The sequence below is a fragment of the Gossypium hirsutum genome, chromosome A01 (genome assembly GCF_007990345.1).
Source record: "Gossypium hirsutum isolate 1008001.06 chromosome A01, Gossypium_hirsutum_v2.1, whole genome shotgun sequence".
NCBI lineage: Eukaryota > Viridiplantae > Streptophyta > Magnoliopsida > Malvales > Malvaceae > Gossypium > Gossypium hirsutum.
Genome location: NC_053424.1, coordinates 104,127,821 through 104,148,938, shown reverse-complemented (window position 1 = coordinate 104,148,938; position 21,118 = coordinate 104,127,821). Strand labels below are relative to the sequence as shown.

Here is a 21,118-nt window from a genome sequence, read left to right as displayed (position 1 = left end):
TGTAGGTCACTCAGCTCTTCGACACTACTGTAAATTCAAACATTCTTTAAAACTATAACCAAGTCTATCTTAAACACGGACAAAAATAAATTTGCAAACTTTTAAATTTCAACCAAAAAAAATAATAATTTAAGAGGCATTTTTTTCTTTTCTCAAACACATCTTACATGACAAATTTTCACTAATGCGACACTGAAAAAGCTCCTTATAATACGTGTTTACAAAGAAAAAAATAACATAGATCATTAAAATTTTACAAAATCAACCTACTTTCTCAATTTTTTTTCTAACATATTTGAATAAATTAACATTTTTAAAAACTAGCCCCATACCAACAACCTCCTGCTGGAGCGTGCCTTTGACACTATGGAAGGCGCGTGAGTGCATATTATCTCCATTCTTGACAACCCTGCGACTTTAACACATACAATTAAACCCAGCAAAAGTTCCTCGCCTCACCTACACCCAGCACCACCGAAGAACTCAAGAAACAGCTCCGATTAGATATGTCAATGGTATCTACATATTGCCCTCACTTCAGTGGGCTTCGCCGATCATCTCCCAACTTACACAATGCACCATGTCAATCTTTCCTTCAACACTTCAGCTCTCAAGCCCGTCTCCCTTCTTCTCCCAAACCTTGCAGAGCTGTTATTGCCATGTCCGGCTCTGGGAAGGTATCCTCCACTATTTTTTTTTATGTAAATCTTTCTTCCGTTTTCAGGAAATTAAATGTATAACGTATAAGAAGACTCCTATGATGTTTTAGTTGAAACGGTAAACAATGATTTTTTCAGTCATTTTTCAACTGAATTGGTGTTTGATTGACTCGTGACAGCAATTTGAGGAGTTAAATGTAATATAGATGGATTGCTATTGAAACTAGAAAGGGTGGGATAAACTATTTAGTTTCTTTCTCCTTAGGTGCTTCTAAATGCAGTTTGACTTCTGCGGTAGTAGATTTAATAATAGTCCTTTTTTCCTCTTTCTCGGTGTTTATTAATGAATCTTTTTCCTTTTACTTGCAGTTCTTTGTTGGGGGTAACTGGAAATGTGTAAGAACCCTTTATCTCAGATATTATGTTGTCTATGTTCTCTAATCTCTATGTCCATTCTTGGTGTGCTTCCAATCTCAGTGGTTTGTGTCAAATATCATGCGTGGCTCTGTTTTATGTTTTTTAGTACCTACGTGTTACCGGACCAACACTTTTGAAGTGTTTTTTCGGTTTGGTTTTTGGTCTTCCTTTAAAGTTTATTGATGTGGAATCTTCTTCCAAGCTAATACTTGTCTCTTAAGTTTGTTGTGTCCCTAGCTGTGTAGACTTTTGCAATTTTGAATCAAGTGTTGTGTTTTCAGGTCGGTTCAGATTTCTTTTCTTTTCGCTCCCTCTCCTCATTTTAATTTTTGCCATTCTATTACTGTATATCAAAATGCTCTGTTTTTATTGTTAATTTTGTACATCTTCCAATGGATTAAACCTGTCTCTTTGTATATTGAGGTTCTTTGAGATCGCCATGCACTTAACTCATTTCGTTATTATATTTTTTTGTGTTTTTTTTCCTGTCAGTATGATTTCACACTGTAATTGTTGGGCTCTATTCGTATGCAGCAACAGTTGCCTATCTATGACATTCATTCTCTTGTTTATTTTCCCTTATTGATGACGTGCATTTTGTTCTTGTAGAATGGAACAAAAGACTCCACCACGAAGCTTGTTTCTGACCTGAACAGCGCAAAGTTGGAGAGTGATGTTGGTAATTTACAGCCTTTATTTTTCAATCCATGTGCGATGTTAAATCTATTGTGGAACTAGGCTTGGGGTTTATATTGGCTCATGGCTAAAAGATTTGCAAACTTTTTATCATTGTTCATATGCCTTACTACTCCTAGACAAATGCTACTTGTGCTTTCTTGGAAGCAATTTGTATGATGTTTCTTGATTCTTTTAACTAGACTTGCTTATTGCATTTTAGATGCCATGTAGTTTTATATTCATTAGGTTCACTGATATCATGTTAAATATTATGAAGATTTCTGATATCCCCGTCTGTTGAACAGATGTTGTTGTGGCACCTCCCTTTGTCTATCTTGATCAGGTGACTTCTTCATTAACTGATCGGATTGAGGTATCTGCTCAGAACTCTTGGATTGGAAAAGGTGGGGCTTTCACGGGAGAAATCAGGTTAGCTAACCTTGGCTTTGTGCACAAAACATGTTAATTCTTCATAATTTTGGAGCCTTTAACATAGTAATATTGGCTTTTTACCCTTCTTGGGAATATAAAACTGCATCATTTTTTCATTTAGCCTACCATTAGAAACATGTTTAAAAATATTCAGGACTTCAATTACTTCCTATGATGTCCCAATGAGTTTAATTTGTTGCCTTGATACTAGTGGAATATTTGTTTTTGCTGGTGGATAAATTTCAAATTATTTAGTTCAGACTTCAGATCATTGTTAAGTATGCATTTTATCTCCCTTAGTGCAGCTACTTCTATTGATTCATGGGAAAACTAACACAGAAGTGTCTGTTCCTGTCTTGTATCTCTTTCTCAATCCATTGCTTGGCGCAAGGTGTGGTAGTGTTGATAAGATCCTAAGATTCAGACAACTTAGCATCTGTTTTTCTATTTGATCAGTTTCGAAAACATAGTGGAAGCTGTTTGCTGACCTTCAATTTTTAGCAGTTGTGGGTATTTGGTCCTACACATGTCAGCTGGCTTGGTTGAGTTATTGTATTCTGTCTTTTATATGATTCATCTGATTCTTCCTGCAGTGTGGAGCAACTGAAAGATATTGGCTGCAAATGGGTCATTCTTGGGCATTCTGAACGCAGACATGTTATTGGTGAAGATGATCAGGTAAAAGTTTTGGCGCTTTTGTTCTTCAAAGGTTGGAGGGCATAGTTGTTTGTGGTTATAAATGCAAAATATTAAAGTATTTAGTACTGACTGAAGATTTATTTTCTCCAGTTTATAGGAAAGAAAGCTGCTTATGCTCTAAATGAGGGTCTTGGAGTGATAGCTTGTATCGGTGAACTATTAGAAGAAAGAGAAGCAGGGAAAACTTTTGATGTATGCTTCCAGCAACTGAAGGCTTTTGCTGGTATTTTGCTTGGGTTACACTTTTTGGTTTCTGTTACTTTCTTTCCTCATGAAATATCATTCTAGGCTATCTTGCAAAGACTGAAGATGGAAGCGCTGTGACCTAATCCCAATGATTCCATCATTTGCAGATGTTGTACCCAGTTGGGACAATATAGTTATTGCTTATGAGCCAGTATGGGCCATTGGGACTGGTAAGGTTGCTACACCCCAGCAAGCTCAGGAGGTACATGTAGCTGTCCGTGATTGGCTTAAAAAGAATGTTTCTGAGGAAGTGGCATCTAAAACGCGTATCATATATGGAGGTAGCTTGGATGCTATGTCATTCTTCTATGTTTTGTTTAAATTATCATGCCATTCCCATACAAGTGGCATCTAAAAGCGCAAAATAATGACTCTACATCTCTTTTGCAGGGTCCGTGAATGGAAGCAACTGTGGTGAGCTTGCAAAAGAAGAAGATATTGATGGATTTCTTGTTGGTGGTGCTTCTTTGAAGGTATATTCCCACTAATCACTCTGTTTCATAATGGTATTGATCAAATGCAACTGTCTAGTTAGAAGAGTGGTCAGGATACCGAATATCAATCAACTGGGGCAGTGCTGATGATTTCATTCTAATCTTGATGGTGCAGGGGCCTGAGTTTGCTACAATTGTCAACTCTGTAACAACCAAAAAGGTTGTTGCTTAAATATATGTAAGGTGGATTCTGGTAAATGAATAAAAGGACGAAGAGAAGCTGTTTCAGGTTGAAGCTTCATGGTGATGTATGAGTTCCAGTGTTATCCAGTGGGGTTTTGATTGCTTATTGAGTTCCTTTTCCCCAAAATAACAGGAAAAAGTATGTTCGTTCTCATGTGCTATAGTTCAATTTCTTTAAACTGCTGTGGGAAATATATATAGCTAATTCACTGATAATGATAAGAGTGCCCGCTTACTGTTTGATTCTCATTTGCTAATCTAAACTTCGTTTACTCATTTGGTGGTTTGGAATTCTGGATTGAACCCAGGGAAAGTTGCCCTTTTTTCTGCAACATATGATATCGAAATCTAGTCTCGAGAAAGATGGAAATACTGGGAAATTACAGGGAATTTGTGACTCGATTATGACTACCGAAACCTCAATGACCATTTATTGTTATGTTGTAACCTGTGTTGGTGTTGGATGCGTGTATGTATCTGATACTCGGGAGAATTTTTGGAGGATATATCCCAAATTTAGTCATGTTATGATCACAAAGGCTTAAAACAGGAAGAAATTTGTTTTGAGAGGTAAGGATAGGAGCAGTTGGGATGAATATTGATGGGTTAATAAAACACTGGACCACTTGGCCACCGGTAGGTTAGATTGATTGGATGTTGCTGACATCAAAGGCTTAAAGACAAACAGCTCGTGTCTCATGACATGACTCTAAAACCCTATACAAAGGCTTCAAAATATGAAAACGACGTTTCATTTGGTCCACAGATGCAAACTTAACACTGGGATTCTTTTCCCAGATAAAGGATAGGAAATAAACGTTGAATTTGGAGGGTGCCACTTTTGAATTGGCCTTGATTTGGAAGTTAAGTAAACAAATACCTCTGTCAAATGAGTTTGACTCCAACTTGTCAAAAACAAAACTGAACTCAAAATGGCTTAAGGCTTTGGGACCAGACAGACAGGTGATAAAGTGTGTTTTTGTCCTTGAACTTGGAAGAAAAAAAAACTTGACAGTGCTTTTGTCTGGTCTTATGTTTTTATCATCATTGTTAGTCTGATCAACTTGACTAATGATTACCACTGCTTGATTCATAAGTTAACAGGTAACTTGTCTTTAGACACATTAACAAGTCGTAAGTGATTTCAATTCCACAACTTCATTAGTAAAAAGGTTTCCTTGCCTTTCATTCAAGCCCAGGATGCAGGATTTGGTTTGCTTGGGAGAAGATAGTACACGCAATAGTACCTAAACCTTGATCAATTACAATAAAACTAACACTCAACTCATTTCAGGATTTTTCTTTTTCCTATGAACCCAAACAACATAAGCTTCGAGGTTACTTTTGTGAGGGCCAATCCTTACATTAAATTTTAGTTTGCAGTTCAACTATATTCAACAAAACATTTCATTTGCAAAATTTAAAAATATTATTAATTCTGTTAAATGATAAATAACTTTCTATTTTTCTAAAAAATGGTCTTATTTGTTTTTTGTTACTAGTAAATAGACTAAATCATTAGTTTAATAGTATTTGAACTAGTCCCCATCATAGATGGAGCTGTCACCGAATTTTCGGCAGAAACCATCTCTGTGCAGACAAACATATAAATGATGAGAAGAATTCTACTGTATTAATATTTTGTTAACTACTTTTTAAGTTTTAACCATGAAAAACTACATCTATATGAAGCAAAATCCATTCCAAGTCTTACAGAAACTTGTTTTCCTAAATTTTGCAGTGTTATTTAGAACCGTTGCTAGCACAGATACTGTGTTGGATCTAACAAGGCAAAACCCTGTTAAAGATGAGAAATTCCAACACAGTTTTTTCAAACTATAGTACTACACACACACATATATAAAGATCATACCATCCAGCTCTCACGAAAAATGGACAGGTACTGCAACAGGACTAACAGCAACACAATGAAAGCAGCCACCACCCAGGGTGAGGTACCTTCAGAAGGGTGATGATGAGTCCGGCGGATACGTTCCCAGGGTGATGAACCAAACAGCATACCAGAGACTTCCATAGAGGAGAGCCATCGTGCCAAGAGTATTAACACGACTGGTGTGGCGAAAAGTACCCAACTCATTTGCTGGTCGGCAGATTCCACAGCGGATTCGTAGTTAAGGTAACTTGATATTCCGAGAAATACAGATGTGAGAGAAAGGATTAGCAGAACAGGATAAGGCAGAGGAGTTAAAGAGAATAAATCCAAGATGTAGTCACCTCTACTTCTAATATGATGGGCCATAAAAGAGGTATAGGTTTAGGGTATTTTCTAGCATGTGAATTAAAGACTCTATTTATAGTAAAAAGATAGACCGCACATTTGTTGATTTGGTTCCTAGTGAAATAATCAGTCTGACTGCAGTTCTAAGCATACGGAAGAAAAATGTTAATTCTTGGAATATGGAGCTGGCTTGTCTGGTCTGGGGATGGTTTGCATTACAAGAATGCTGTATAATATAATAAGATAGATAGTACTAACATTGAACGAAGAGAAGGGGACTGGCCGGGGGAATGCTCAATGCTACACTACACAACACAAGCACCTCGGAATGTGTTTTATGGTTGATCCTCCTCTAAAAATTAGCAATTAGCTTTCGTTGGTGATTATAAACATCTTATTATGATATCCATATGAGCAAATAGATAGGCGTGAAGGAATCTCAGAATAATATAGTGTATCACTAAAAGCTTTTAGATGGAGCTAATGGACAATGTTTTTCAAGTTGGAACTAGGGCATCAATCTCAATCTTATTCATGAATAATCAGAATCCAACACTTGCATTTTTCAATTACTCTTAACTATAGTCATGTTAGAAATATGGGGTAAAACCACCTCTTCTGACATAATCCCTATCCATTTTGAAATTAAACAATTATGGACTACTAATCACCTTCCTTTGTCAATTATAACTACTTTTGACTGCTATAATAACTTATCTCTCAATGTTTATATATTTTATATAAATACTGTAAGCTACGTTCGTTAAATCAAGACCAAGTATTAATGTTGTGATTGTCCTTATTTACTTTTGAAATTAATAAGGATTAAATTATTTTGATTTTTTTGAGGGACCAATTTATTCAATATTGAAATTAAGGGGACCATAAAGGTGTTTTTTCCCAAATATGGGCCACATGTCGGCAGACCCACCTAAGGGATGAGTTCCTAACATGCCCATGACGACGGTGAAAAATAAATATAAAAAATGAAATTTTAGTATTTATACAACAAGCTCATGAATGAAACAACCGACCTTCCCCAAGCTAGCAGCCTCGGAAACGTCAGAGACGATCCATCATCCATGCTCCTTAATTTCCCTCCTAAAAATAAAATGATAAACTAGAGAAACCCACAATACACCAATTTCTACAATCATCTGGTAAGCTCCAAAGCATTTGAAATCCAATATAACAAAAGACATGAATTATTCCTCTTGGTTCTACCCAATCCGACTAATCTTATATGGATAAGTTAGCCTTTCTCGGACCAAATGTCTGGACTTTATCCCTTATATTAAGAACCCAAACGGGATCATCAAGCTTATCAATTTTCGCGAAAACTGTACAATAACATGATGCTCTCTAAAAAGTTCGTTTCCTTGTAACTAAGATGAGTTAAAAGTGGAAAAATTGATGACTTGCCAATATAACCTACCACAGTAAATGGCTGAGATCAGACTTTCCCCTCGTACTGGAAATTCAGTTTGTAATCACGTTGCAAACTGGCCAAAGTGTTTCTACAAGGACCCTCTGCAAAATTATGCATAGATGAATGAAAAAGTTTTAAGACAGTCGTACTTTTAAGATAGGGGTAAATCAAGATGGCTTACCTCCAAATACTGTATGAAGATATTGAAGATCATTAGCTGAGCAAGCATCTATTAATGCATATACACCTGGTTTTAGAGCTTCATCTATCTCCCTGCAAATTGATTGAAAATATAGGGGAAATTGGTTTTCTTTATATTTAGCATAAGATTAGATGTAGATGTATAAATATGATCATATATAATAGTAAGCAGCACTGACTACCACCTTCTAATGCCAGTTTTATGGGGACCATATCCTGAAAAAACCCATATGTAGGTTGACAAGAACTTGTAACAGTGCCCTGCAAAGACATCTTTCTGCTGCCTTATCTGTAAAAGTTAACAGTAAGTGTCAAAGGTCAGAATAGCAGGGGTTCTTATTCATGTAATGCACATGTCAAACTAGACCATCGTCAGAAATATATGCACAAGTTACATGAAACAGTTGCGGATGTGATATATACTGTCATACCTCTTCATAGATTCTTCGGAGAAAACCAGCACATTTCACTCCCTCTTGTATTTCCCATGAAAAATAACCTTTTTGGACCACTAGATCAGCATCCACTGTCTCCAAACAATGAAGAAGAAGGGAAACAGATTCTTCAAGCACAGCAATGCACCGTTCACATTCACTTGAAATTAGCAGGAAAAAAAATATTAGCATATGAATCTTCATGCAATAAGGAATTAGGGAAAAATAAGAAAAGGTAAGAAAATCGAGAAACACAAAATACATGTAAGAGCAGTCTAACATGCACATTAACAAACCAAGGAAACTTGGGAGAAAATATTCCCAAACAAGAAAAGCATTAAATGTATTCCCGTATCCATCTAAAAAGGTGAACCTAAAAAGTTCATCCCTTTTCCTTTTTCTATTCTTTTCTCCTACATTTGCCTTTGGATTCTATTTATGATTTCGAACTGCAACAACCAAAGAAAGCAGAAGGGCAGGGGGACCTTTTACGGAGTAAACAAAGAAACACAAATTGACACATACCTCTTGTGATGTTTCAGAATGGAGTACAATAATCGGCAACAAGCAGCAAAGAGGTTTATAGAGAACTGTTGGTCCAGGCCCAAAACATGATATTCCATGCTTACAGTAGAATTGTGATTTTGTTCATCCAAAAATGTGTTACTTGATACTGGTCCTTCAGAAATCCTTAGTTGATGGAATTCTTGAAAAAGTGCTCCAGGGATACGCAAAGACTGCCCTATGTGACACAGATCCAGTTGAAACAGAGCATGTTTTCCAGAAACTCTGGTCAATACCTCAATACACATAAGAACAACAGATCCCGGATCAAGGTTTCTGTCACCTTCATTACTCACAGATTTTCTGTAGAATATTAATGGACTCTGCAAGTGCAGGATTATATTGAATAGAGCAGCAACAAAGCCTCTAATGTGTCTTTTAATCACACTCAAACATTTGCGTCCTACAAAGAAGTCATGGCACCATCAAATAAGTCCAACCAAGTAAAAGAGAACATGCTGTTAAAGGAATACAGACATTGTTAAGTGAAAACTTCTGTCTAGATTTTGAGATTCATAACTATACATGGTTGATGAAAGATGAAGCAGAAGTGGTATTCTCTAACAAAACCAAAAGTTATCCAAATCCAACATAAAAAGAAAATTTAACTTTTCAGCAGATGCAGTAAAGGCTACAAGTGACATAATTTATGTCTTATGTTTACTACAATGACCATAATAGATAGTCAGACATAATACCTGAACCATGCTCAAGAAGTAGATCCAAGCAGTCAATGCCACCCGCAACAGTTGAGGAGACCATGCCACCGTTGGCACTTCCAGCGGTTATTTCATATATCCTTCCATGAGCTCCTTGTACTCCCACCAATGCTTTCTCGATAGCCTCTATTGCTGACATTAGTTGCAACTCTGACGGATTCTTAATGAACACACTGAATGACATCCTCAACCTAGCTTTGAATTCATCTAGGCAATGTGAGCCATGAGAAAGAAATGACTCGGATAAACCAGTATCATCATGGAGTATCTTAGAGCTTGATTCTCGCTCATGAGATTCCAAAGTAGCACTTTTTCCTTGTAAAGATATGCATTTTCCTATGCCCCTTAAATGCAATTCTATTAGCTTGCCATAAACATTTTCGTTCAAGGCAGAATCAGTGAACTGAAAGTGACTCCCGACTTCTTCCAAATACTTAACTGCACCATCTAACCAAACAAAAGTGAATGGTGGCGGGCTTTCAACTGAGTTTGCCAACTCCAACAACAAGAATTGTGACATGTCAATTATGAGAGATGCCATGCCTGATGACAAGAGAGGACCACCAACACGCAAATTTAGCCTTAAAATAGCAGAATAAGTAATTAATAGCTGCCTAAGTAAAACTGCTCTATCAGGATGATCACCCTTTAGCAACCCTAGCAACAAATGCTTATTTAGACAAGGAAGCACCACTAAATCATTAAAAACCAGAGAATCCCTTCTGTAATCAAACTTGTCAGAACTTTGAGAATCAGGATCACTTCTTCGCTGTTGGCCCTTCTCAAGGAACATGTGTAAGACATCACTAATAAGATCAACAAACACATTTGTGCAGAGTTTTATTTTCGAGAGAGGCTCACTTTTCCATCGTAACAATTTTGTCTTTAGCTCCCCACATTTTTCGCCCAACTGATTCAAGGCAGATGCTAAGCCCCATAAAAACCCACCAAAGCAAGAAACCAAGAAAGACATTTTATTAATATTTTCAGCTTCTTCCTCAATTCCTACTTGTGCAATACCAAGGGCTTCTTTCAAAGAAGAAAGGAAGCTCTCTGCCTGTTCCTGTAGACTCTCAGCAATAATAGACAAACTTTTCAAGGCTTCACTATCTTTCAAATAATTGAAGCACAAAGGAGGTTCATTTAAAATACTTTGATCACTGACAAAACCAGAAAAATGTTTACAGGGTTGCTCAGAATTTCCAATGAAATCAACAGCCTGACTAAATTGATATTTGCTTATTGCAAAGAAGACATAAGATGTGTGATCCATCAATGAGAATTTCTTAGTTTTGTAATCAGAAATACAGTCCTCCGACATTGTGTCTAGGAGTTCAGTCACAGCAGATACTGACTTGAAAAGCCATGTGATAAAATATGAACCCTCAGCAACTGAGAGAAGTGAAGACAGACTAGCTTCTATATTCTCCTCACACAATGCCATAATAATATTTTTCAATGTCCTCCGACAAGTGACAAACAATTGGAAAAGCTCACAACCATATGAAGACAGTGCTCTTTGACAGAGTAAAAGCTCTGCAACTACAAGCCTGAAAATATTAAGAGACTCTTGTCAATGGAGACTTCATACTAAGTGTAAATGCATCAGTAGTGTATGATTGTAAACTATGCATTAGATTATTAATACACATTATTTCAAATCAGAAAAGGAGGGAGAGGAAGGCCAGCTGTCTAACATAGATTCCAAACAAGAGATAGAGGGCTCACTGGTCAAGGTGGAGGACACATGTGGCTAGCTTGGAGAATGATTTTGAACTCAAAAATCCTTTTGGCATCCAACACAGAAGATTAAGCAAACTCTTACAATCTTTCACAGTTTTGAAAGGAAGGGCTGTCGGATTCATAGAAGATTGCTCATTGCATGAATTTGAAATTGATCTTGTAGCTGAATCATGCTTAACATATCTTCTACCAGAAACAACCGCAGGTGAGTTATCAAGTGTGCTAAAAACCTCTGACCAAACAGGAAATGAATTAAAATTCCTGTCACTAACTGATGAATTGCCAAACAGTAACAGAGCCAAGTTCTCCAATGCATGACAAAACCTTGATGACAAATTCCTGCGAACAAACTAATAAACCAGGAGTAAACATCATGTCACAAAATAATCTCCATGAAAATTTCAGATCACTACCACGCAAGCATAAGAAAATTACAGATGGAATGTGTAAAAGTGCGAAGAGAATAAATGCGACAAATGAAACGGAACTGCAAGAAAGAGAGAAGATTTATGAATTTATTATCTTACTTTATGATCATAGAGAGTGGAATCTTTTAGAAGACCTTGTGAAATCTGATACAGACTTATTTTCTTTGGCTGACCATCTTTTTCAATTTTATGCTTTTCAACCTGCTGAAAGCTTTTTGATAAACAAGGAAGGGAAGTCTGGATCAAAAGAGTGAGGAATGTTTTAAACTTCTTTTTTAACTTTTTAGCATCGGCATAAATGCATAAAATATCAATATTCTGGCAAATAATCCACCAAATTGCAATCGGCAAAGACTTCTTGTTCACAGAACAAATACCAAAATCCCATTTATTACTTTCATGTGCCTTTTTCTCACAAAATGTGTCATCAGAGGAGAGGATTGATGAGTGATTATTAGCAACTAATGAAAGGTATCCCAGCACAAAATCAGCAAGCTGCACTGCCTCTTGCTCCAAAACTAAGATGCGTCTTTTCAACTTTCTGTCTTTTTTGGTATAACGTGACAAATCAGCATCATCAAACTTTTGAACCTGCATCAGCTTCTTATTCTGCTCTAATAAATACTCAAGAGAGCATCTATGCCTGCTTAAATCCACTAGCCTTTGGAGAGCCATAATATGCAGTACATAAATCAGTGGACAGCAATCTTCAATGTTGTCTTTAATGTATGTGTCTGTTATGTGGTGTATAAGATCAAGAAGAGACAGTGAAGGATTAATAATCCAAGAAAAGTAGCCGTCATCAGTCCAAACTGATTTCTCCATCCAATCCCTACCAGTATACGCTGTGAATGCATCCCCCATTGCCAACGACAATTTCCGTGATGTAATGGGAGGTGTAAGGCTAATGACTTGCCTGTACAAGCTTCGGCAAGACATGTATAGTCGAAATAGGAAAACAAATATCCATTGTATTGATATTCCATATTTTTCTTTTTCGTTCTCAGCCACCATATTCTCAGAAGTCGTTCCCATGACAGAAAACAGGAACACGTTGACACCATCAAGGCATTTTTCTCCCAGACTACAAATGAAAGGATAAATAGTACTTACTAGCTCCTTTATAGAAGGCCCAAGCAGAATGCAGTTTCCTGCGGTAACTGAAAGTGAGTCTAGCAATACCATATAAATTTCAGATAGCACCCTTCCCAAGAGTTCTAGTTGTTTGTGAATGCTTAGCATGCGATGATCTCTTACGTGCAATCTTTCAATTTCTTTTCCATCAGTTACTGAGCAACCAATTTTCAACCATTCCATCGATTCTGATACATCTGCAGTTAATTGCTGAATAAGTTCACTCGCTTGCCCTTCTGGTATGGATTTAATAGCATGGTGAATAGCCAATTTAAATTCTTGTGAGCCTAAAAGAACTGCCACTGATGCTGCAGTTGCTTCATTAGATAAGCATGCTGAGTATGCAAAAAATCTGGTGCAGCTCGTTTCACTTTCATGGTGGTGTGTTATCAAAAGTCTCACTGCTTTGCAGAGTGTAAAAATAGAATTATTCACCTACATCAATTACAAAGTCTATGAATTGGATTTGATCCATTTAATGAAAAGGAAAGATTAAGCCATTTATTCAAGGACAAGAAATGTGAAAAAGACAGAAAGGGGAAGTAATTGATCAAATGACATAATACCCCTAAATCCCATGAAAGAAAATAAGCACTGTCCAACATGGTTTACAAGTTGTTAACAGTGCCATTCAAGGCAGCAACAGTTAGAAAGTGCATATATGAAAAATATAAACTAACCTGGCGAAGTGCGCTATAAAGATTAACCAGCTGGCACCCAAGATCAAGTATTGGGGAAATCAATAAGGATTGATCTGGTAAATCTAAATCAGAAAGACTGGTCAAGTAAGAAAGTATCATGAGCCATAAGCTAATTAAATCACTCCCAATAACATCGTTTTCAATATCCAAGAAGTGCCCTACAGCAAGAAATAACTCCTTGGCTAATAAAGGAAACATTTCCTTCCGTGTCTTGCCATCTATATCCATTTCTGACAGGCCAAATAATTTCGCAGCAAATGAGATTACTGTATTATAAACTTTCTTCAAGAAATTAAGACAAGCTCCTTCTGAGATATCTTCTGTTCTTACATATACTTTTTCATGTACAAAACTGGCAACTAAACTATTAATGGACTTCAGTGTGCAATGAACATCTACCAATGAGACCCTAGCTGCCAAGTTAGATTGCATGTAGGCATCCATCTCAAGCAGGAGAGGCTCCAAAAGCTGAACAAAAAAATCAAATAGTGACTTCCGTGCTTCTGCACTGTAAGTACTAGATCTATAGTTATTATCTGGAATTGCCCTACTACTTGGAGATGGATCTGTAGACAAATGACCAGATAACTCATCTTCCATGCACCTAGTACCTCCAAATTTTCCAGCAGTCCCTGCAGCTGAAGCTCCTTTTTGCTTTTTAATTCGAGCAGCAAACAAGTGAAATAATCGTCCAATACCACTCAATACTATGTTCTTCTTTACCATGCTCTGTAGTTTGTCAAATAAATGTCTGTGATAACTTTTAATGACCACATTTGAGTCTTTTGCATCAATTTTCAGAGCATAATTTTCCACACTGCGCAAGCCTAAAAATCCATCAATATGAATTGGATGAAATAACCCATGAGATAATACTTCTTCAACCAACATCAACAAGTTCCTTGTCAAGCAAGAATTGTTCTCATTAACACAGCCATACAAGACATCTAGCAGAAGCAACAAGGGCTCAAGAAGCTTGTCTACAAAATCACGAAACCCATTTTTCCGAGTGGGCTGAATCCTCAAAAACTTGGCAAATGGCTCAAGAACCACACAAGAAAACCGCATGGCAAATGCACCTATATTGCCACCACCAAGGTTCTGAGCATGAATTTTGTGAACAAGCTGAAGCACTACGTCAATATTGGAAACCCATAACTCTAAATTTTCATTTGACAAGCCATGTTGGAATGAGAATAACAAGGAAACACAATCAAGAAATACACCATACAATTCAAACCCTTCACCAGCAAAAACTGATTCATTTGAAGACATAGATGGACCGCTAATAAAAGACAAAACATTTCTTGCAATGTAACCAATTGCTCTTAATAAATTCCGAGAGAAATTCAAAGATACATGCAATTTCAAAGACTCTTTCAAACAGAATTCAAAAATCCGCCAACATCTAAAATCCAAACAAGCGTCAACGACTCCATCAACTTTATCAGTCTTTTGAGGAGAAATTAACAATGACTGAATCCAATCACTTAGAAAAACAATCATTCGAGATATATTCACCGTTTCATCATCTCCATCCACATCGTTTCTTACTTCTTTCTCTTCTGAATCAACAAAATCAAAAGCCAGCTCTACCTTTCTGCAACAATACACACTCCATTACTCAAAATTAAATCTTGCATATCCATTTCGATGCAAATGAAAAGAAAAGGCGAAAGAGATAATATAACAAATAAACCGAATAAATGAAGCAAACAAATTCACTTTTTTATGCTAAAGGGAAAAAAAACTAAAATACTAACTTTTGAAGGTCGGTTTGTTTGTTTTGCAAGGAAAGAATTAACTGTAGATTTCTCCATGGGCGTTCTTCACTGGGATTCAGCTCCGGTTCAGTCCGCGCCGAGCTTTCACCTTCTTTTGCTTCCTTGATCAACAAATCGTTACGGCGGCGTTTTCTAAGACTCGATTTTTCTTGGGAACTGTTAAACTTCCTCTTGTTTTTCTTTGTTAACTTCACAGATTTATCAACCATATTTTTTTGAAACCGTTGATTACCGGAGAGGAGTGAGGGAGCTTGGTTTTGTTGCTTCTACAAATTCGGAAAAAAGAAAATAGGACAAGGGTTTTCCTGATATTTTTGTAGGGTTTTGGCTTCGGTTCTACGTACGCTGCGTTTTAATAATTTGACCGGACGCCAAATGCAATTAGCTTGCTTTACCCGCCAATTTTTTTAGGGTTAAATTATATTTGGGGCCTAAACTTGGTAACTTTTCTCATATTGGATCTAAACTTTTTCTTTGTTCAAGTTAAGTTTTAAATTTAGCAATTGTTCCTACATTGGGGCTTGAATTGCGCAACCTTTTTTCACACTGGGGCTTGAATTTTTTTTGTCCAAGTTAGATCCTGAACTTGACAATTGTTTCGGTATTGAGGTTTGAACTTGGTAATTGCTCTCACATTGGGCTAAACTTTAGGGTTTTCAAGGACTAATTTGGATAAAAAAATTTCAAGTCCTAATGTGGGAACATTTACCAAGCTTAGGGTCTAACTTGGACCAAAAAAAAGTTTTAACCCCAGTATGGGAACAATTACCAAGTTCAAGTCCGAAAATATGAAATTCCCATTTTAAATAAAATTACTAATGTAATACCCCTACTTTAAAAAGAAGAAGAAGAAGAATATTTGTGGTAGAATTCCTTGAATAAGTAATCTATAAATAAATAGTAGTACAAGAAATTATAATCGTTTTTAGAGGAAACTGTCAAATATGAAAACATAGAGAATTATTAGTCGGAGCATGCGGTTAGACTAAAAATTCGGCATCAAGGGACTAAATTGAATAAGTTAGAAAAGTATAGAAACTAAAGTGCAACTATTCCATTTTTATTTTGATGAAAAAGACTTGATGACAATTTTACCATTACTTAAGAAAAATTAATGGTTTAATGATGGCTTTTAAATGATATTTTTATTAGATAATAATATTTTAATAAGTAATAATATTTATTAATTAATATTATAATACATAAAAATGGAGAAAGATGAACATATTTCTCATTTTTTTTCTTTTTAAGAAAATTAAAGGGGGGAGAAAAAAATTCTTTCATTATTTTCCTTTAAATTCAAGCATAAGGTATGATATTTTTTCAAACTTTTCATAGATTTTAAATCTTTGAAGCTTATTTTACATATATGTACCAATACTTTTTTATTTTATCAAGTATATTAAAGTTGTCATTAAAGGACATTAATGGAAGCTTAAAAAACTTAAGTGAAGTAGGTACATTTTTTGAAAGGAAATGATTAGAAGATGAATTCTAGCTTGTTAAAAGTGTGAAAAGGAAATAAAAATGGATAGAAAGTCTACTTGGTACATTTGGCCATGGTGAAGGAGAAGTAGAACCTTGGCCACTTTGTGTAATATTAGTGCTAAATGATAGCTCGTGAAACAATAAATATTTTGGTGAAAATAAAATTGAAAGCGGATAATCGAGTCGAAAGATATGCAAATTTCAGACTAGGAAACTTAAGTTGTCAACTTGATTAACCATGCATATTTAAGTTTATTATTATTAGTTTTAGTATTATAATAGATAAATGATATGGTTGTATTGAATTGCTCCTACTGTAACTAAAAACGAAGCAAGCATCTTGAAGGAGAAAGGTGAAGAAAATAAGTAAAGTGATTGAAACTTCGATTTGTGCTAATATCTTATTTTCATTACATAATGTCTTATAATATTTAGTTTACTAAGACTAGTTATATTTATTTTATTTTTTATGAGTTTTGGATGAGTTTGAATGATTTAGTTAATATTTATAAAATTATGTTTCGAGATGGAAGACTATGTTTTTCAAATGATTAAATTGGCAAATTCATGGTTATGATTTAGATTTGAGTATTATGATTTTAGATGATTGAGCAAGAAAATGTTTAGTATGTTTTGAATTGGAAGCCTAATTTTACATTAGGCGATATGTAATTTGAACATGAAATGAAATTGGAATGAGAATTATATTAATATGGAATTGAAATGGATTATGAAATTTGGTTTTTACCTCATTTCACTAAGTTAGACTAAATTGGATACAGTTGGCATGCCATAGAGTCTTTATATCAGAGGATTTAGAACTCTTCAATTCCTAGAGGGTCAAGGGAGGACATGCCAAATTAGCCAGTTATTATTATTATTATTAGGCCCAATTCCTAAAGGGTTGTGGGCAGTCCCAATTCTCAGAGGGGGGTCGTGGATTACTCTGATAGTTATCATTGCTGAACAACTTGGGGTGGCAGATTCGTGTATCTTGTTATGAGTCTAAACCTTAATGCGATGTCTAAATTGAAAGAAAAGTAAAAACAAAAGTTGAATTTATTTGAATTTCCACATTGTGCGAATTAAATTAATCATGCGAATTTGAATTTGATTAAAAAAGCTTTTTTTATTCAGTTTGTCAATATTGTAATATTAAAGTTTATTAATATTATAATTTCCTTTTATTGTGATGTTATTAATGATATTTATAATCATGTTTTAATTTATTTTTATCAATTAATTTATGTTCAATACTTATGTAATGATTTATATGATATTAGCATCACTGAGCAAAAAAATTACACAACATATAATTGTCAAGTCTTCTGTGCGCAAGTAGTTAGATTCAGTAGGTCGTTCCAGTAGCATCCGAAGAATCGAAGATCAGCTTAAACAATGTTGGTAAAAAGTTTATTTTATAGTTGATATAAATGGCATGTATTTAGGCTTGTATATATATAATACTATGTACTTAGTCTCACATACGACCTAGCCACATTACTGTGTGAATATTTGTAATGTTATACAATTAGGTCCACACAGCCACAGTTAGTTACATAGCCTGGCAACACAACCGTGTGACCCTTATTTTTCATTTTTACCATATTTTTCTAAAATATTTCAAATTAGTCCCCCATTAGTTTTGAATTGTTTTTAAAGCTTTCATAAGCGCGATTTAATTCGGATTTAGTATGAATAACATGTTTTGAATGAATGATTGATAATTAATGATTGTTTAAAAAAAATTGATTCATAGGAACCTGTCCACTAGAATTGGGGGTTTACCTATGCTCTCCTTGCTTGGAAGCCTAAATTCAAACCTCTGTAGGTGTGCAAAAGAAAAAGGGTTGGTGGGAGCTGCACCCTATTAGAAAAGGCACACTAGAAAAATGGAGAACCCTTAAGCCCTTAAGGAGTTTGCATCTGTTACCAAATCTGACATCCAAGCGTACCTTCTTCAGCAACTCTTTCACCTAATCCTTATTCTCAAAAATCAAGCATGATTGTTTCCACTCCTTTTAGAAGACTTAGTCGGAAGGAGGCAAAGACACCTTTGAAGTGACAACTCACTTGGTGGATAATGATGCTTTACTTTCGTTATATCTTTCCTTTAATAAAATTTTGTTTTCTCTAGCACTTGTACTTCCAATCAATGTATTTACTTATCTTTCTTTTATGTCTTTTTCCCCTATTCGTCTGCTTTTAATCTCGTATCTGCTCGCCAATTTTAACGAACATATATATACATTCAACATACAATAATTGAATAAAATAAGACTCGAGGGCTTAGCCAGATCAAAAGTCATGCACATAAGGGATATTCCTCTCAATTTCTAGGTCTAAAGGATCGACTAAATTATGCTTTGATACCACTAAATTTGAAACGACCCTATCCGACTTGATTGCTGAATTCGGGTATGGAGTGTCACCACTGAACTGGGTTCATATACAAGTTTAGAATTGATTATTTTAAAATTAGACTTTATTACATATTTATTTAAAAACCTTTACAACAGAGACAAAAATTTTAAAATTAAAGTTTACTTCAACTTTGGACTCTGAGGGAACTACATAGTTACAATATATTTGACCCCATGGCAGAGTCTTTATAGGTTCCCTCTTCCTATGTGCTTGACACTTTACTGACAATGATCATTGATCCAACGCATTCTAGCTTGGTCCTTCATCGAGTTTCCTTATTCCACGAATCTTGTAACCACAAGTCAAACCTCAATAAGTCCCAAAATAACTTAGTGAGTCTTCTAATTGGATTAGTTATACTTAGACCCCGTCTTGCAAGGATGGTAAAAGAAAAGAAACTAAATGCAATTGACCCCCAGCTTATGTGAGAGAATTTCTCTTAACCCGACATAGTGGCTTTGATTTATTCCCAATCCCATCTATTGACGAATAAATCATTAAGCGATTTTCTTCTAGCAATCCTATCAACCTTTGATCAGTCTTGATGGTTCCTCAGGTCATCTCTACAGACTTTGTCCTTCCTTTACTCCTCTTCATTCTTCCATTTATCCCTAGTATGGATTCTTCTTTCCACCATGTTCTTATAAGGTAGTCCTTCGGCCTACCCTCTTAATGGCCATTGGGTATGTCCCCCTTGGTGGTCATTCCAAATCTGTTAGTCCATGACAAACTCCTTTTCTTATCATAGTCCTGAAGGACTTACTGACATCTCATCTATTGGGATAACTATTGAGGTTACCTGCCACTCTAGCGGATTCATCCCACTTGGAATGAGTAGTGATTGGATTACTTCTTTGTAATCCATCTTGTTTGCGATACCATGCTTATAAGTGCAACATGTCCATCTTCTAGGAACCATTTGGACCTACTGTCTAGTAGACTGTCACCTGAATAACCTTTTGAGTTTACAATCCCTTTTATCTGATTGTTCCTTATAGAACTAGCTCTTGGCAAGTACCTTGCAATATAATCCTCTTAAAGAGGAATAGTCTTGATAGACGTATCTATCACTTAATTTATCTTTCCTGGAACTTTTTTTTTGTCAATGGGTTCTGTCTAACTCTTTCTTTATCGATTAATAGGTCTAGAGTACCGATGATTAATCTTCCCTTCCTAACATTGGCATCAACGAGCCTCATATTGAGGTAGAACTCCTACTAACCTTCTGAGGTTCTCTTTCAACATACAAAGCTTCTTTAAAGACTTTTTGGTGGCTCTTAATTATGGACCTTTATTCTTAATCCTCTAGTGAACCTTATTCGAATCATCTTCACACCAGGTATTGCGGATGCATCATTTCCATGCCTAATTCTTACTGGCTTACCACCTATGTGCCTCACTGACTTTCTTAATTACTATTTTGGCGTACTATTTCCCTATCTATTAAAGTTACCTTGATTGACTGATTTCTCATAATTCGCTTGCTAACTATTGCTTGCTAACACTTGCATTTTTCTTCAAATCTCTTTTTCTTTGTTCACGAGATTCCCCTTTGTAATCCTCCTAGAAGACCACTTGTCTTTAATGTCTCGGTGGACTCCATATGATTCCATAACCAAGCTATTGTCTTATACCTAAAATTCCCATGTTTAATGTCCTAGTGGACTACCCCATGTTTACTGTCTCAGCAGACTATACTGATTGCCATACCCAAGCTATGGTTTTACATATTAGACCTCTTTTTTAAGTGTGCCCTATAGAACCTTATCACCTTCACAGTGTCGTCCCAAAAAGCCTTTTGACCACCACCATGATGTTGCTTTATGGAGCCTTATAACCGTCGATATCAACCTATCTCATATCCACTTGATTCTCGAACACTGATGTGTTCCTATTGTAAGGCCCAAAGTTTCATACATCACGGTTTGCACTCAGTAGCATCGTATGGAAGTATTTAACAGGAATTTCATTTTCCCTTATTCCTCCATTTCTCCATTCTTAACCTTGACACTCGAACACCGT

The 21,118-nt window shown here is 35.8% G+C and overlaps 3 protein-coding genes across 6 annotated transcripts; 1 reads left to right on the top strand and 2 right to left on the bottom strand.

Annotated features, from left to right (window-relative positions):
• The first annotated feature begins 333 nt into the window (after positions 1 to 333).
• LOC107916706 (triosephosphate isomerase, chloroplastic) lies at positions 334 to 4,084 on the top strand. 2 transcript variants are annotated; one of them, XM_016846056.2, is made up of 9 exons: positions 334 to 677; positions 1,029 to 1,055; positions 1,686 to 1,755; positions 2,060 to 2,183; positions 2,780 to 2,864; positions 2,976 to 3,108; positions 3,239 to 3,412; positions 3,522 to 3,604; positions 3,741 to 4,084. In XM_016846056.2, exons 1-9 carry the CDS (start codon positions 507 to 509, stop codon positions 3,795 to 3,797), a joined length of 924 nt encoding a protein of 307 aa, XP_016701545.1. In that variant the 5' UTR covers positions 334 to 506; the 3' UTR covers positions 3,798 to 4,084. The 2 variants fall into 2 exon arrangements, with proteins under 2 accessions (XP_016701545.1, XP_016701546.1); XM_016846057.2 differs by lacking the exon at positions 1,029 to 1,055 and having other exon boundaries at positions 359 to 677.
• A 1,335-nt stretch (positions 4,085 to 5,419) lies between these two features.
• On the bottom strand, positions 5,420 to 15,494 carry LOC107916705 (uncharacterized). Of its 3 annotated transcripts, XR_001689583.2 has the most exons (12): positions 15,164 to 15,494; positions 13,380 to 15,000; positions 11,665 to 13,134; positions 11,123 to 11,487; positions 9,374 to 10,944; positions 8,637 to 9,078; positions 8,109 to 8,271; positions 7,863 to 7,966; positions 7,658 to 7,749; positions 7,483 to 7,577; positions 7,082 to 7,148; positions 5,420 to 5,949 (listed from the first exon to the last, which is right to left on the bottom strand). XR_001689583.2 is itself a non-coding variant. In XM_016846055.2 (11 exons), the coding sequence occupies exons 1-10, from the start codon at positions 15,391 to 15,393 to the stop codon at positions 7,501 to 7,503; spliced, it is 6,135 nt and encodes a 2,044-aa protein (XP_016701544.2). In that variant the 5' UTR covers positions 15,394 to 15,494; the 3' UTR covers positions 5,420 to 5,949; positions 7,483 to 7,500. The 3 variants fall into 3 exon arrangements, 1 of the variants encoding a protein (XP_016701544.2); XR_001689582.2 differs by having other exon boundaries at positions 7,082 to 7,577; XM_016846055.2 differs by lacking the exon at positions 7,082 to 7,148.
• On the bottom strand, positions 5,568 to 6,068 carry LOC107917495 (uncharacterized). The gene is made up of 2 exons (XM_016846841.1): positions 5,682 to 6,068; positions 5,568 to 5,606 (listed from the first exon to the last, which is right to left on the bottom strand). The coding sequence occupies exons 1-2, from the start codon at positions 6,066 to 6,068 to the stop codon at positions 5,568 to 5,570; spliced, it is 426 nt and encodes a 141-aa protein (XP_016702330.1).
• Positions 15,495 to 21,118: the final 5,624 nt, after the last annotated feature.

What these genes read in the sequence shown, in the direction of transcription:
- LOC107917495 (XM_016846841.1), bottom strand. Translation starts at nt 6,068, where the DNA reads ATGGCCCATCATATTAGAAGTAGAGGTGACTACATCTTGGATTTATTC. An exon ending in TTTTTCGTGAGAGCTGGATG is followed by an intron (nt 5,607 to 5,681) that starts GTATGATCTTTA and finishes CATCTTTAACAG; the next exon opens with GGTTTTGCCTTGTTAGATCC.
- LOC107916705 (XM_016846055.2), bottom strand. Translation starts at nt 15,393, where the DNA reads ATGGTTGATAAATCTGTGAAGTTAACAAAGAAAAACAAGAGGAAGTTT. An exon ending in AAACAAACCGACCTTCAAAA is followed by an intron (nt 15,001 to 15,163) that starts GTTAGTATTTTA and finishes GTATTGTTGCAG; the next exon opens with AAAGGTAGAGCTGGCTTTTG. An exon ending in ACTTCTTGAGCATGGTTCAG is followed by an intron (nt 9,079 to 9,373) that starts GTATTATGTCTG and finishes ACTTCTTTGTAG; the next exon opens with GACGCAAATGTTTGAGTGTG.
- LOC107916706 (XM_016846056.2), top strand. Translation starts at nt 507, where the DNA reads ATGTCAATGGTATCTACATATTGCCCTCACTTCAGTGGGCTTCGCCGA. An exon ending in TTGGGGGTAACTGGAAATGT is followed by an intron (nt 1,056 to 1,685) that starts GTAAGAACCCTT and finishes TTGTTCTTGTAG; the next exon opens with AATGGAACAAAAGACTCCAC. An exon ending in AAAGTTGGAGAGTGATGTTG is followed by an intron (nt 1,756 to 2,059) that starts GTAATTTACAGC and finishes TCTGTTGAACAG; the next exon opens with ATGTTGTTGTGGCACCTCCC.